This window comes from Monodon monoceros, unplaced genomic scaffold (genome assembly GCF_005190385.1).
Source record: "Monodon monoceros isolate NGI ecotype Baffin Bay Population unplaced genomic scaffold, NGI_Narwhal_1 Super_Scaffold_13, whole genome shotgun sequence".
NCBI lineage: Eukaryota > Metazoa > Chordata > Mammalia > Artiodactyla > Monodontidae > Monodon > Monodon monoceros.
The window spans coordinates 85,491,003-85,505,690 of record NW_021703769.1 but is presented as its reverse complement, the minus strand read 5'-3'; the positions used below and the strand labels follow the sequence as shown (position 1 = coordinate 85,505,690).

The following is a 14,688-nucleotide window of genomic DNA, read 5'->3' as shown; positions in this document are numbered from 1 at the left end:
TGGATGGGTGGATGGGTGGGTGGATGGATGGATGGGTGGGTGGGCAGGTGGATGCGTGGATGGATGGATAGATGGGTGGGTGGGTGGATGGGTGGGTGGGTGGGTGGGTGTGTGGGTGGGTGGGTGGCTCAGTGAAGGGCTTGACTTTCGTTACCTTCTGCGACTCTCCATAAGGTTAATGGCAATAAAACCCGAACAACAAGAGGGCCTGTCCCATTGCATAGCTGCTCCATATGCTGTGTTCCCTGAGCACCAGAATGCCCCAGGTGTGGGGAAATGGGACCAAAGCCGCAGGAACTGCACACGGAGAGGAATCAATATTCTCCCGCACTCGCTCGCTCATTCATTCACTCCGCAGCTGCCGCAAGAGGGAGGCAGGGAGAGGCAGTCCTGGGACTGGATGCACAGGGCGGGGGCAGCGGCACAGGAGGGCCGAGGTCCAGCTGCTGGCCCCTTGGCCTCCCGACACTTGTGGATGGTCTCCCCACAGCCTGGAATCCCTGACAGCCCAGGCCCCCTTGGGGCACCAGAGATGGAGCGACCTCTGAGGTGTCATGACCCAGACGGTGGCGCCGAGGTCACCCAGGGCAACGGCACAGGCCTGTGTCCTCCCCTCCCCACCTGGCACCCCTGCCTGGCCTTACCTCCACTTGGGCATCGTCCCAGGCATCCAGGCGGACGGACTTCACCTTGCTGACCTGAGGGATGTTCCGGTGAATTCCAGAGCAGCTCAGACAGATGAACACCCCTAGGGTGTATGAGGCCCAGTCAGGATCTGGAAGACAAGGCCAGATGTTCAGGGGGCGCTGACCCCGAGGGTCCCCCAGAGGGCACAGAACACTGGACCAGGGCCCACAGGGCTGGAAGGCCCCCTCCCTTTCTGGCCTTGGTCTCATCTGTGCAATGGGAGGCCGGCCAGGAGACCAGGTTCACAGGCTCTGGGGGCCCAGAGTGGGGGTCCCTGCCCCCTGCACAGAGGAGCAGCCCCACCTCATCATCCTAGCTGCTCCCGGGGACCGAGGGGACCCTGAGTGGACCACAGTAGCGTGGGAGACACTGGGGCGACGTGCTGATGAGAACCCATGATCAGCGCCCGTCCGGCAGGCGTGACCAGGACACGCCAACACGTGTCACGTCCTGCAGCTGAGGCAATGGAAAAAGCAGAATGTGGCTAGGGCGGGGCTGTGGAGGCCCAATTGTGTCCACACTTCGAGAGCTTTGAAATTTTTCAACTGGACAGCGGCACCGTAGACAGTGAGGGACGTGATGCTTGTTCAGTTGGGCGGAGGCTAAGTGGGTGCTGGCGCCCGAGCCCCCAGTTCCTCCCCATCTGTGCGTCCATGTGGTAACCGCGTGGGGGGCTGGGCCGTGGAAAGGAGTCCTACAGAGGAGGCTTTCTCTGGAGAGGACAGGTCGCCCAGTAAAGGCTTCCCGTCTCTCAGGGAAGCTTCTGGATCAGACTGGTCTAAATCAAGATGCCTAGTGGCTCCCAGCCAAGGGCCACCAGCTTGAGCAGGCTTCCCTGGGAGCCCCTGGGGGGCTGGTCTGCACCCAGCCCCTAAACTAGCAAACACCCCCCACGCCCGTGTGAGAGCACAGCACTGAGCCCACCCTGCGGTCACTGCCACCCGAGGGGCCTGGGAGCCCACAGACCCGGGGGTCGCTGGGATCAGCACGTGGATGCCCCAGCCCTAGGTCAGGAGGACACTTTCTTCTGTGATAAGACAAGGCTGGGGGACTTCCCTGGTGGTCCAGTGGTAAAGAATCTGCCTTACAATGCAGGGGACGCGGGGTCGATCCCTGGTCAGGGAACTAAGATCACACGTGCTCCAACTACAGAGCCCACGCACCCTGGAGCCTGTGCGCCACAACTAGAGAAGAGAAAACCTGCATGCCGCACCTAGAGAGGAGCCGGCGCACCACAACGAAGAGCCCGCGTGCCGCAACGAAGACCGGACTCAGCCAAAAATAAATTAAAGAAGAGAAGGCTGGGAGGTGGCTGTACCCATGGGGGGCCGGCCCAGGCCCCCCACCCTACTGAGGACACAGCCCTGCACCTCCCTTTAGGGACCCCCAAGAACCCACCCTGGTGCCAGAGGGTCAGAGCCCTCCTCAGAGACCAAACACCAGCCACAGGCCCACACAGCGTGCGTGCGTGTGTGTGTGGTGGCGGGGGTCGGAATCCGTAGGGGTGGCAGGCACCTCTGGTTCCTGGGTCAAGACCCCTCCAGCCCGGGGCCCTGGGCCCCAGACACACCTCCCTGCCTGTATGGAATGAAGGGTCAGCTCGTAGACACAGGGGCCCAGGCAGCTGGCGGGATGGGCAGATGAGCTCGGGGGAAGGAAAAGCCCCGTTCTGGCACTCACGGCCCAGCTCACAGCCATCCAGTCCCAAGGCCGCACGGGGTGTGACCGCTCTAGGGTCTCGCGGAAGAAACTGGAAGCCAGGGAGGTAGGTCTCTGGCCTGTGACACACAGTCTAGGTGGCACATGGAACAGAGGAGCTTCGGGAGTCAAAAGGCCGTGTCATCCCGAGGGCCCCTGCCCCAGCCTCTCGGCAGACTCTCCACGGGGCGCTGCGGGCACCGGCGAGCCCGGCCTCCTAATGAGGGATGCTGGCCGCTCTCGGGGTCGGGGCCTTGGCTGCAGCTGGGCGGCAGGGGAGGGGCTGCCCTGCCCAGGGACGCAGAGGCAGGCGCTCTGAGGCCTCCGGGGGGCCCCTGCCCTGCCTCCCCACTGCATGGGGCTGGCTGACAGCGGTGGCTCCCAACCGGGGCCAGCACGGGTTGGGGCAGCCCAGAGACCCGGGGGCCTTGGGCCTCACCCCAGCTCAGAAGGGCTGTGAGCGGAGGGGCCCCTCCATCCTCCTGACTCCCAGCCTCGCGCCCTGCTGCCCTGCGTCCCCCCGGCCAAGCCTCTGCCCACTGGGCACACAGACGCTCATCACGTCAACTCTCTGGGTGGAGCCTTGGGGACCTCTCCTCTGCCCTGGCACCCCCGTCGCAGCTCACACGTCCCCCCCCTGGCCTCCCCGACCACGGCCAGGCCCCATGCACCCCTCGCGACACCTCTCTCTCCCCAGCGTCGGCCCGTCCTGGCACTTAGGTCCCTGTTTACCATGGGCTGTCTCGGCCCCCGGAACGTACGTGGGTGGGGGGCCTGCAAGCTCCCTCCCACTGCCCCAGGGTGACCGCTGGGCGGATGCCAGGGAGAGGCCACCACCCCACTGCCCTGAATGTGACCTGGGGAGGTACTCTGGTGGCAAGGGCTTGGCAGCGGCCACAAGTCGGGCCCCCGATGTACTGGGGTGCACGGGTGTGTGAGGACCCTGGTGGGTGGGCACGGGGGGCTTGGGTAGGGAGGAGGCCGCATGCCCCAGCTCTGAGCCTCTGGGGAGGGGGCGGAAGGAAACACTGGGGGCCAGGGAGCCCCAGAAGACCTCCAGCCCAAGGGCTCCTGGACAGAAGACCCCCCACTCGTGACCAGTTTTCACTAGCTCGTGGGGCGGCGGAAAACGTGCGTCTGCAGGAACTGACGTGCTACATCAGCCCTTTATCTTCAGGACGTGCTTCCCCACGTGTGTCACTTTCAAGAAACCACTTGGCTGCTGCAAAGAGGACCCAGGAGAGCACCCACCCGGGGTCCCCCTGCCAGGCCCCAGCCCAGCCCGCCCCGCGGCCCACCCAGTGCAGCCACGTTCCCCCACCCCCTGCCGGGTCCAGCAGCGGTGCCCCCTCTGTGGAAGTGAGGAAATCCGGACGGAAAGCTAGCAGGTCCAAGAGCAAGTGAACGGAGAAGACAGGCACCCGGGGCCCGAGCGGGGTGGCCGCTGCATGTCCCGTGGTGCAGGAACCCATTTGCAATGGGGACGGGGACAGGACCGCTAGAAAACTGAACCAGGGCAGGGGGAGGGGCTGTGGCACCCTTGCCCGAGCTCCTGGCACCTGGCCGCTCACCGGGACCCCAGAGGACTCCCGGCTGAGCCCCGCGGCCCTGTCATACCCGCCTGCCAAACGCCGGGAGCCCCCCCTCCGCCATTCCAGGCTGTGTGTCCCGAGGCCACTGACAGCACAGTTCTGGGCACAGAGGTTCCCTGCCCGGCGGCCACCACAGCCCGGCTGGTCCAGCCGCACCGCTTGTCCTGGGGGTTCCAGGGGCTGCTCCAGCTCGGCCCACCCTGGCCCGGCCCCCAGCACCTGCCGGCTCACCAGCGTCTGCCCCTCCGTGGGGTCACGGCGCCGACACTTCCCGGCCTCGCCTGCAGCTCGGCGTGGCCGCGGGGCCCAAGTCTGGCCAGTGAAGCATAAGCAGGGGGACCCACGTGCCCCCAGGCCCGGCCGGCAGCCACACACCCCCCACGCCGTGCTCCGGGCCCATCCTGGGCTGACGGGGGACTCGGGGGCCGGGGCGGGGGGAAGAGCCGGGCCCCTGAGTCACTGCCCGGAGGACAGAGGCCCGGAGAGGGGGGGACGGACACCGCCGAGGGGACTGCTGTGAGGACAAGTCAGGTCCCAGAGACGTGGGGCTGTCTGTTTAGCAGGGAGTCTATCTGCCCGTCCTCTATGGCATCCTGAGGCCCTAAGTCCCAGCGCCCGGGATCCACATCAACACACGTGTGCTGGCGGGGTGAGGGCGCGCTGGGCAGGCACCGCGGCTTCCGGGGAAGAACGCGCTGCAGGGAGCGGCAGTGTCCCAGGGGTTGTGGAGAAAGACTGAAGTGAGGTCCCGGAGGGCGGTCCCACCCTCACCCACCGTGCTCCGTCCTCCCAGGGCCCGGGGCAGGCAGCACCGCTCTGGGCTTCACCCTCTTCCTCTGTGTGCTGGGACGATGGCAGCCACTTGCTAGGGTGATGGGTGAAATGAGCCCCCGGGAGGGCCCTGGTGCAGGGGAGACCCCCTGTGCACAGCTCGGTGATGCTGCTGGGTTCTGCTCTGAGCGTGGACCTTGGCTCCGGGCCCCCTCACAGCCTTTGTCTACTGAAGTGAAAATTCTGAGATTGGCTGAACAAGGGCCACCAGAAGATCCAGCCCTGCCGCGAGGCCAGGACCGGTGCCCACGCGCCCCCATCCTCTCACACAGGCTCCAGCAGAAGGCTGTCTGTCCCCTATCCCGGAAGCCCTGTTTACAGGACACTTTAGCAGGGACTGGATTGGCAAACGGCGGCCCTCGGGCCTGGTCTCGTAAAGTTTTACAAACCATGGGCGCTCAGCCATGCCCATCATTTACATTCTGCTCATGGTTGCTTCTGTGGCGCAGGGACAGAGCTGAGTGGTTGTCACAGAGAACGTGTGGTCCACAAAGCCTAAAACAGTCACTATCTGGCCCTTTACATCTGCCAAGCTCTGCTCTAGAGAGAAAAATAGGTGTGACGCAGAGAGCAGCCCAAGGAAGCAGGTGATTAGAAGTGATGCCTCGAGGCCACTGCCCACACCGTCCATCTCTGATCACAGATACCAAAGTTCAAGGAGAGGCTACACACTTGCCCAGTGTCATGCGACCGGCACCGGGACGCACTGATCCCCGCCCGCCCGCCCACTGTGTGTGTGAGGGTGTGCACATGTGTGTGCCCACAGATACAACCTGGGCGGCCTCCTTCCAAAGAGGGCTCACAGAAGTTTAAAATTAAGGAACGGAGACCCTAAGCCTTTCATATAACAGTAAGAAGACAAGACACGGCGAAATCAAGTGCTGGGGGGCAGGGGCAACAGAAAGTTGTCACTTGAAGAGCAGGAAGTTGGTGCCTTTTTAAAAAGCTATGGTGGGGGCTTCCCTGGTGGCGCAGTGGTTGAGAGTCCGCCTGCCGATGCAGGGGAGGCGGGTTCGTGCCCCGGTCCGGGAGGATCCCACATGCCGCGGAGCGGCTGGGCCCGTGAGCCATGGCCGCTGAGCCTGCGCGTCCGGAGCCTGTGCTCCGCAACGGGAGAGGCCACAACAGTGAGAGGCCCGCGTACCGCAAAAAAAAAAAAAAAAAAAAAAAAAAGAATAAAAAGCTGTGGTGATAAGACACTGTCACACATTCACTAGAAAGGGTAAAATTTACGAGTCTGGCACCAGCCGGTACGGATGACAGTGCAGAGCACGGGGTTCTCAGACACTGCCGGCCGGAGGATAACTTGGCTCAACCCACCTTGGAAAACGGTTTGCACTTGCTTACATAATTAAACATATATCTCTCCTATCACCCCACAATTCTACTCCTCAGTATTTACCCAAGAGAAATGAAAATATGTCCATAAAAATTCGCACATCCGACAATATGTAAAAAGTACAAAGACTGCAACCAACAAGGGTTCATACCAAGAATGCAAGGCTGGTGTAAAATCTGAAAATCAATCGGTGTGATTCACCATATTTGCAGATTAAGAAAGAAAAGCCGTAAGATCGTCTCAATAGATGCAGAAAAAGTACTTGACGAAATGTGACACCCTGATAAAACTCCTCAGAAAACTAGGAATAGAGGGGAACTTCCCTAACTAGATAAAGGGCATCTGTAAAATACCTACAGCTGACATCATACTCAATGGAGAAAGGCTGAGTGCTTCCCCGCTAAGACGGGGAACTAGACAGGAATATCTGCTCTATTCACTTCTACCCAACACTACCCTGGAGGGAACAGTGGATGTCTAGGGTTGGGGAGATGTGAAGAATGGGGAGAGATAGCATTTCTTTTTGGAATAATGAAAATGTTTTTAAATCGACTGTGGTGACAGTAGCCCAACCCTGTGAGTACACTAAAAACCACTGAATTGTTCACTTCAAATGGGTGAATTGTATGGTATATAAATTATATCTCAATAAAGCTATTAAAAAATTTAACACAAACAAACATAAACACTACACTCACTACACCAGAAGTTCTGGTCAGTGCAGTGAGGCAATAAAAATAAATAAAAAGCATCCAGGTTGGAAAGGAAGAAGTAAAATGGGTCTATGCAGAGACAACATGTTTATCCATATAGAAAATCTGCTGGAGTCTACACAAACACTACTAGAACTAACCCACGGGGTTGCAGGATACAAGATAGATATACAAAAGTCAGTCGTATTTCTATAAACCAGCAACAAGCAGTCAGAAACTGGACATTTAAAAATACAATTACATTCTGGAGACAGTTGAACAGCAATGTGAATGTTCTTAACGCCACTGAGCTATACCCTTAAAAGAGTAAAACGGCAAATATTATGTTACATGTATTTTACCACAATTTAAAAATTCTGAATACCATTTACAATAGCATAAAAATATTAAATACTTAGGGGTAAATATGACCAGATATGCAAAACAGTACGCTGAAAACTACAAAATATTGCTGAAAAAATTAAAGACCCAAATATGTGGTGAGAGATGCTATTTTCATGGGTTGGAACACTCTATATTGTTAAGATGTAAACTCTCTCAAATTAATCCATAGATTCAATGCAATCCCAATCAGAATTCCAGCAGGATTTTTAGAGCAGAAATTAACAAGCTGATTCTAAAATCCGTATGTAAATGCAGCGGACCTAGAAGAGCCAAAACAACTTTGAAAAAGAACAAAGATGAAGGTGTTAGAATTCATTTTAGAATTTATTGCAAAGCCACAGTTATCAAGATGGTGTTGGTATCAGCAAAAAAAACAAATAGATCAACGGAACAGAACAGAGGGTCCAGAAATAGGCCACACATGTGTGGACAACCAATTACTGACAAAGGTGTACGGGCAGTTCAGTGGAGAAAGAATAATCTTTCAACAAATGGAGCTGAAGCAGGTATCGTCTGCAAATATTAGACTTCAATCCAAGCCTCCCGCCATATACAAAAAGTCATGCAAAATGCATCAGAGCACCAAATGTAAAACCTGAAACCATAAAGCTTCCAAAGGAAAAGAGGAGAAAAATATTTGTGACCTTGGGTTAGGCAAAGACTTTAGCTATAACACTAAAAGCAGAACCCATTTTTTAAAGATAGATACATTGCTTTATCAGAATTTTTTAAAAATCTGCTGTTTGAAAGGCACTAGTCAAGGGAATGAAAAGGCAAGTCACACTGGGAGAAATTTTGCAAATCATATATCTGATAAAAGGTTTGTGTCCAAAGCATATAAAGAGCTATTCAGGGCCTCCCTGGTGGTGCAGTGGCTGAGAGTCCACCTGCCGATGCAGGGGACGCAGGTTCGTGCCCCGGTCCGGGAAGGTCCCACGTGCCGCGGAGCGGCTGGGCCCGTGAGCCATGGCTGCTGAGCCTGTGCGTCCGGAGCCCGTGCTCCGCAACGGGAGAGGCCACAACAGTGAGAGGCCCGCGTACCGCAAAAAAAAAAAAAAAAAAAAAGAACTATTCAAACTCAGTAATAAAACAACCCAATTACAAAAATAGGCAAAAGGTTTTAACAAACACGTGATGGAAGACAGCAAATAAGCACAAGGAGGATGCTCCCCATCTTACGTCATCAGGGAAGCAGGGCTGACTGCGCAGGACCCGCGGGGGCTTGTGGGGTGACGGCGGATACTTCTCCCATATTCCAAAGGGGTGCGTTTTATCCTCTGTACATCACACCTCAATAAAAGTGAATTTAAGAAAGATGTGTCTACAACCCCGGACCTGTCCCAACAGACTGGAGAAGCAGCAAAGTCAGGGCTTCCGCCCCCTGCGTCCTGCCCTGAAGGGCAGGCAGGCACCTGCTTCCTCTCGAGGGGTGCGCCCCCCAGAGTGGCGTCCAGCTGGCACCTGGGGGCCACATGGGCCGATCCAGAGGCCTGGTCTGTCCTGGGTGTCCTGCAGATCCTCACACCTGCAATGGTGTCCTCGGGACTCAGCGCCTGCCGCCCGGCCTCCTGCTGGTCCCTTCAGCCGCTGTAACAGCTCTACGGCCTCATCACACTCACGGCGCAATGACCGACCATGTTACCTTGCCGCTCCTCTCCACTCCCTCTGAGGCTGTGTCCTGCCGTTAGTCCAGTTCTACACAGTAAGGCAAAAAAAGCCCAGAGAGGGTTGGATGGTGTCTGAGGTCACACAGCGGCAAAGCTGGGATCAGAGGGCAGGCACATGTCTCCCACCCTCCACCCTGGAACCACCTTCCTGGTTCAAAGAAGGTGGGCGCGAGGATGTGTACGGGTGGCCGGCGCCCACGGGAGCCCCAGCCCAGCATCCAGGCTGGTGAGGAAGCCTGTCCATCATCTCGGGAGGTGACTACCCCGCTGCCCCCTCCTGGGGCTCCCCCAGGGGCTGGCGGGGAAAGGCAAGAAGATGGTTTGAAACAGGTTTGAAGCAGGAGGCGTCCTGACCCCAAGCCCAGCCTGCGCACCGCAGTTTGGGAAGCGCATAGTCTCGGCCTGGGGGAGTCCCCCCAACCCTGCCGTCACGCGCGGCACCATGGCAAGGCCACCGGGAGAGGAGAGGCCTGCCTCTGCTCGGGGGAGGCACCGGCTGCTCCCCGCCTGCCCAGCGCACAGTGGGCCTGCAGTGCCCCCGACGCACGGGTCACCCGTGGCTGGGCTGAGTGCTTGTCTGTCCTCTGCTCCTGCAAATTGCTGCAAAAATCCTAAAGGCAGTGAGAAGGGCACCAGTCCAGGGCCTGCCGGCCCAGCCCACAGACCACCTGCTGCTCTCAGGACTCACCGTCCCTGGAGGGCCGGTCAAGCAGCACATGCCAGGAACGGCACCCCTGGGCGCCAGGCCTTTGAGCCCCGGGAGGGCTTTCCAATCAAGAGCCCCTACTTTAAGGAAGTATTCAGACCCTGGGAGGTGAGTTCTGGGGGTGACTCTGAGAAACAGTTTAAGGTCCCTGGGGTCAGGCAGAGTGACCGCCCCCCAAAGCCCCCAAAGCAGTACGTGGAGACCAGTGGGGTGTGCGGGCCCCTCACCGTGGCCCTGCAGGCAGCTCCAGGACAGTCTCCTGTGTGTCCATCTGGTCGATTAATGGATTAACTCTCCCTGTGCTGTGTCTGCACTTCAGCTAATCAGTAATTCACTTGATGCCAGCCCCTCCCTCCTTCAGACAAAAGCCTCTCAGCACAATCTCGGGCAGGAGGGCCGCCCCGGCCTGTCCACTGGGGATGCCGACCCTGAGGCCAAGGACCTCCGGGGTGGGCGCATGTGCACGCGTGCAGCGGGGGCAATGAGGGGCTGGATAATGGCTGGCAGGAGGTCCCCAAGGAAGGGGGTGGGTGACCTTCAGCTTTCCTAGTGGACAGGCTGTTCCTGCAGGCTTCCCTCCCAAGCCGCTGGGGCACAGCCAGGTCCACCCCATCTGCACAAGCCCCCCTTCCCCATCAGGGCCAGGAGACAGGCACAGGGCTGGGGTGTCCGTGTATATGCGAAAGCCCCACACTCCTGAGCTCAGAGCCCCTGGGGTGGGAGGGGGCCCACGGCGGGAGGAGAGCTGGTAGGGGTACCCCAGCACCAGGACCCCCTTAGTCCCGGGCAGGAGGGCCCCACCCCTGGTCCGGGCTCCACTCTGGCTGCACCCCGTCCCTGCGGGGCAAGGGGCCGCCGAGCCGTCCAGAGCCTGCCCTGCCCCTCTGTCTACTTCAGAGCACCCAGGACTCAGGGATTCCTTGCCCAATGGCCCGGGCCACGGGGTGGCCAAGGGCATGGGCTTGTGTGGGTGGAGCGCATGGGGCCCTGCAATAAGAGGGGGCGGGAGAGGGGCCAGGCCTGAGTCTCCACGTGCACTCCTGCCCCGGCCCCTCAAGTGCCGGGGCTGCTCTGTGCTTCTCCAGGCTCCTGCCACACCCTCTCTGAATCAGGGTGACGGGACCTGCCGCCCAGCAGGCTGCTCCAGGCCGCCAGCTTCCGCCCGGCTCCTCTCCCGTCTTCTGCCCTCCCTCTGCCCCGGCTCTGCCCGGCTTTCTCCTAGGGCACTCTCAGTGACTCAGCTCCCTGACTATTTCCGTCTCCGGGAGCCCGACCGAGGCCAGGTGAGACATGTCCTGGGGCTGAGCCAGCAAGAGCAGGTGTGTCCCTCGGCCAAGGCCCAGCAGGGGGAGGAGGGTGTGCAGCGGGACCTGTCAATGACATGGTGGGTCTGGCCGAACCTTGTGGCCCGGCTCCAGGGACCTCGGCCCCCGCAAGGCAGAGGAGGGCCGAGTCCTGGTGGGCACAGCCAGGCAACTGGCTCTGGACAGAAGGCCCAGTGGCCGCCTAGGGGCCCACAGCCTGTGCCCACCACAGTCACTCATCTGCTGGGGCCGGGCCCTCCCCACACGCACAGCACCGCCCTTCGCCTCAATCCGGGTCCCACGCCCCGTTTCCACTGTTGGCGCTTCCCAACACACAGTGCAGCCTGGGCTGTGTTTATCCTCTGTCTCCCGCTGGAATTGAAGCTCCGGGAGGGCAGGCAATTGGCTTCTTTGCCTGGTGGTTCCCATCACCAAAGCCGGCACCCTGTATACAGCAGGCGCTCAGTGAATACCGGTGGTTCACACCTTCTCCTCTCTCCCGGCCCCAGTGCCCAGTCCACTGAGAGGCAAGCACGGGACCCAGCCTCGCTCAGCCTCCTCTCCTGAGCCCTCCCCACCTGCCTGGCCTAGTTCCCTCTTCTCTCCCGCACCGTCCTTCCCCAGCTCTTCCATCACTCCGGCCAGCGCCACGCACACTGCCAAAGTCCCTCTCTTGGCCCCGAGGAGCCTTCCAGACGCCCCCCATCCCTCTCATCCCCACCGCTCCACCACCCCCATCGCAGACCCCTCTGGCCTCCGTGGCACTGACCCCATCCTTCCTGGACCAGGCAGCCTCTGGCCAGGCCGCCTGCCTCCCAGGGGTCCTCCTGCCTTCCAGGCCGCGTGCGTACCCCTCCCCGCCAGGCACCCTCCCGGCATCTCATCTGGTCTCTTGGCTGTGAAAACTGTACTTTGAGCTAGACGGAGGTGGTGGTCACACAACCTGGGGATGTTCTAAATGCCACTGAATTGTTCACTTTTAATGGCCAATTTTATGCTATGTGAATTTCACCTCAATCAAGAAAAAGAGAAAAGGAAACAGTTACACCCAAACAGTGACACCCCTCTGGCTATTTCACCCCCCCCCCCCCCCCCCCCCCCCGGTCTCTACCTCTGCCCTCCTTCCCCCAGGGCCGTCCGGGCGCCAGGCTCGCGCCTCCACTCCAGGTCTGTCGCGGCCTCTAAACCAGCCCCTCGTCCCCAGCCCACCTCCCCAGGCCGGCCCCAGCCGGCGACGGCGCCTCACCCTTCCTTCAGCCTCGGCCCAAAGCCGGGGCGCCCTTGGCCCCCCCCGCCCTTCACCCCCACGCCCCGTTTGCCAGCAAGCCCTGCTCCCCAGACTCCACAATGCATCCGGGACTCGATCATTTCCCACCACACCACCATCACCTCCAGTCCGGAGGGTTCGTGAGCATCCTAGCAGCCTACCTGCTTCCATCTCGCTTCCGCGCCTCGGGCCCTCCGTCCCGCTCTGAGGCCCTGCCTGCGCCCCCGGTCAGGGCCCCTCTGAGCTCATGCCTCCTGCTCTGGACACACCGGCCTCTCAGCTTCTGGCCGGCCCGGGGCCACAGCAGCTGGCGGGCCCACCCGCTTCCGGAGGAGCCACACCCCCCGGGGGACCCCGGATGACCCTGGTGCCCGTGCTTACCCACCTGTCCCCTCGTCACATCCCAGTAACACCCTCCTCCCAGTGACCCCCACCCAGACCCCAGCCGCACCCAGGGCCACACCCTCACCCTGTCACCACAGAGGCCGCCGCTCCCACTCAAGGACCCTGTTCCGACCCACCTGCCCTGCACCTCAAGAGCACAGACCCCGAGTGTCCACCACCCTCCCTCTGCTGCACAACGCGGGCCGCCTCTCACCCACCAAGGTCTCGCCCGGGGGCGCCCCATGCGCAGGGAAGGGCCCGGCCACGTACAGGTGCGCAGGTTGACCCAGGACCATGCATCACGGGGACATCCAAGGGCATGTGGCCAGGGCCCCCCTTCCCGGGGCTTCCCGCATCAGAGACGCTGCTTCACCCTCTCCTCCCCGCCCACCCCTCCACCTCACGCCGGGGACAGAGGCGCCCTCGCCGCCTCCTGTGCTCCCGGTCCTGCCTGTGTCCACGGACGTCTCGGCTCCTTTCACAGGGTGACTCCAGGCACTGCCGCCGGCTCCCACCATCCCACCCCGTCAGCCAGCAACCCCTGAGCTGCTCCGCCAGGGCTCAGTCCAGTTTGCTCTCTTCTCTGACCCCTTCGCACGCAGGTGTCCCCTCCCATTTGTTAACAGCTGTCTTCACGGGGGTCTCCACCCTCCCCGGGGGTCCCTCACCATCTCCTCTGCTGGTGCGGCTCCAGCAGGGAGTGCCCAGTGCCCACACCTGTCCTCCACCTGCCCTCCCCGGGACCCCAAAATATGGATCAGGCTGCTCCCCACCAAACCCACCCCAAAACCGTCATTAGAAGAGGTGACCCTTGCACAAGGTGACCCCACGCTTCCCCTGCTGTCCCAGAGCCTCCCTGCAGTCAACCCCCCACCTCCAGCTCCCTAAAGAGGCCAGGCCTGGACCCAGGCATCTGGGCAGCTGCTCCGAGCGTCCAGAATGCTCCTCCTCCAGATTCCTGCAGGCCCAGCTCCTTTTCACAATGCAGGCCCCAGGCGGCCCATCATCTTCCCTGCCCGTTCTTGATGGGCAGCCAGCAGTGCTCACCACTGCACTGCACGGTCTGCCTGTCCCGTCTCTGCATGGGGCCACTTGCTCATCATCCATCTTCCCCACAGAATGCAGACACATGAGCAAACAGCCCGGGCGACGGCACAGGACAAGGCGCTCCTGCACACGCATGGGATGGAGTAAGGGGGCACCCGCACTGGAGTCCGGGGTGGGCGGCCGACTGAAGGCTTGGCCCTCACAGGCCTCTGGGTCCGTGGGCAGAGCCGCGCAGCCACGAGCCACCTCTGCAAAGTGGCAGGATGCCGCGGACCAGGGTCGGGGGCCAGGTGAGACTGGCTCATGGCTGTCCACCTCTGGGCCTGGATGGAGTGGCCATCCTGGCGAAGATTCTGGAAAGATGGCCGGGTAGGAAGCACCAGAAACCTCTCTCCCCACCTGGAAAATGACGGTACTGGCAGAATCTGACTGACGTAACAATTTTTGAACTCCAGAGCCTGTTGAAGTCTTAGAATTTCCAGGGGAGAACGTGGACATAAATTGCAGTTAATTCTGCTCAGTTTCAGCTCTGAGCACAGCAGGCCGCTGCGCATGTGTCCTAGGTGCAGCTGGCACTCAGTTCGCAGGAGCCAGGGTGAAGAAGGACCCTGTCCCTCAAATGTCCGTGATCTGCGCTCTGATTGCTGCTTCTGACCACAGTGCGCAGAAAAAGGGGGAGGCAGCCTTCGCTGCAGCCCCTCCCCCTGCATCTCAAGGCCTCCCAAAGACTTAAAGGGCCAGCACCAGCTTTCCCCCTTCATTTGTGCTTTCCCCCTTTTGGGAGCCACTCATTAAAGACTAGGACATTCAGAATCAACTGCATATATGAGGAAAACTAGAAAGTGACCACGCATGACCAGAGAAAGGCTTAGAAAAGACCTGAGAAGACATTAAATTCACTCCTCAGGCTGATCCACAGCACAGACACAGCCTATAACAGCCAGGGGAAAAAAACAATTACAAAATAATAGCAAACCCTGTGGAAGGGGCAGAATCTGATTTCCAGAGGCACCATATTATTAGATTCAAATGCCCAGTGTTCAACAAAAAACACAAGGCACACAAAGAA

General features: G+C 59.9%; 1 protein-coding gene across 15 annotated transcripts in view; it reads right to left on the bottom strand.

Annotated features, from left to right (window-relative positions):
• ADAP1 (ArfGAP with dual PH domains 1) overlaps positions 1 to 14,688 on the bottom strand; it is an 86,776-nt gene that overhangs the window by 41,869 nt on the left and 30,219 nt on the right. For all 15 annotated transcript variants that reach the window (XR_003793035.1, XR_003793034.1, XM_029219791.1 and 12 more), the window contains one exon: positions 645 to 775. Coding sequence is in view for 11 of the 15 variants with exons in the window: in XM_029219791.1 (XP_029075624.1) it covers positions 645 to 775 (131 nt within the window). In the remaining 4 variants the exon portion in view is untranslated. The remainder of the gene's footprint in view (positions 1 to 644; positions 776 to 14,688) is intronic.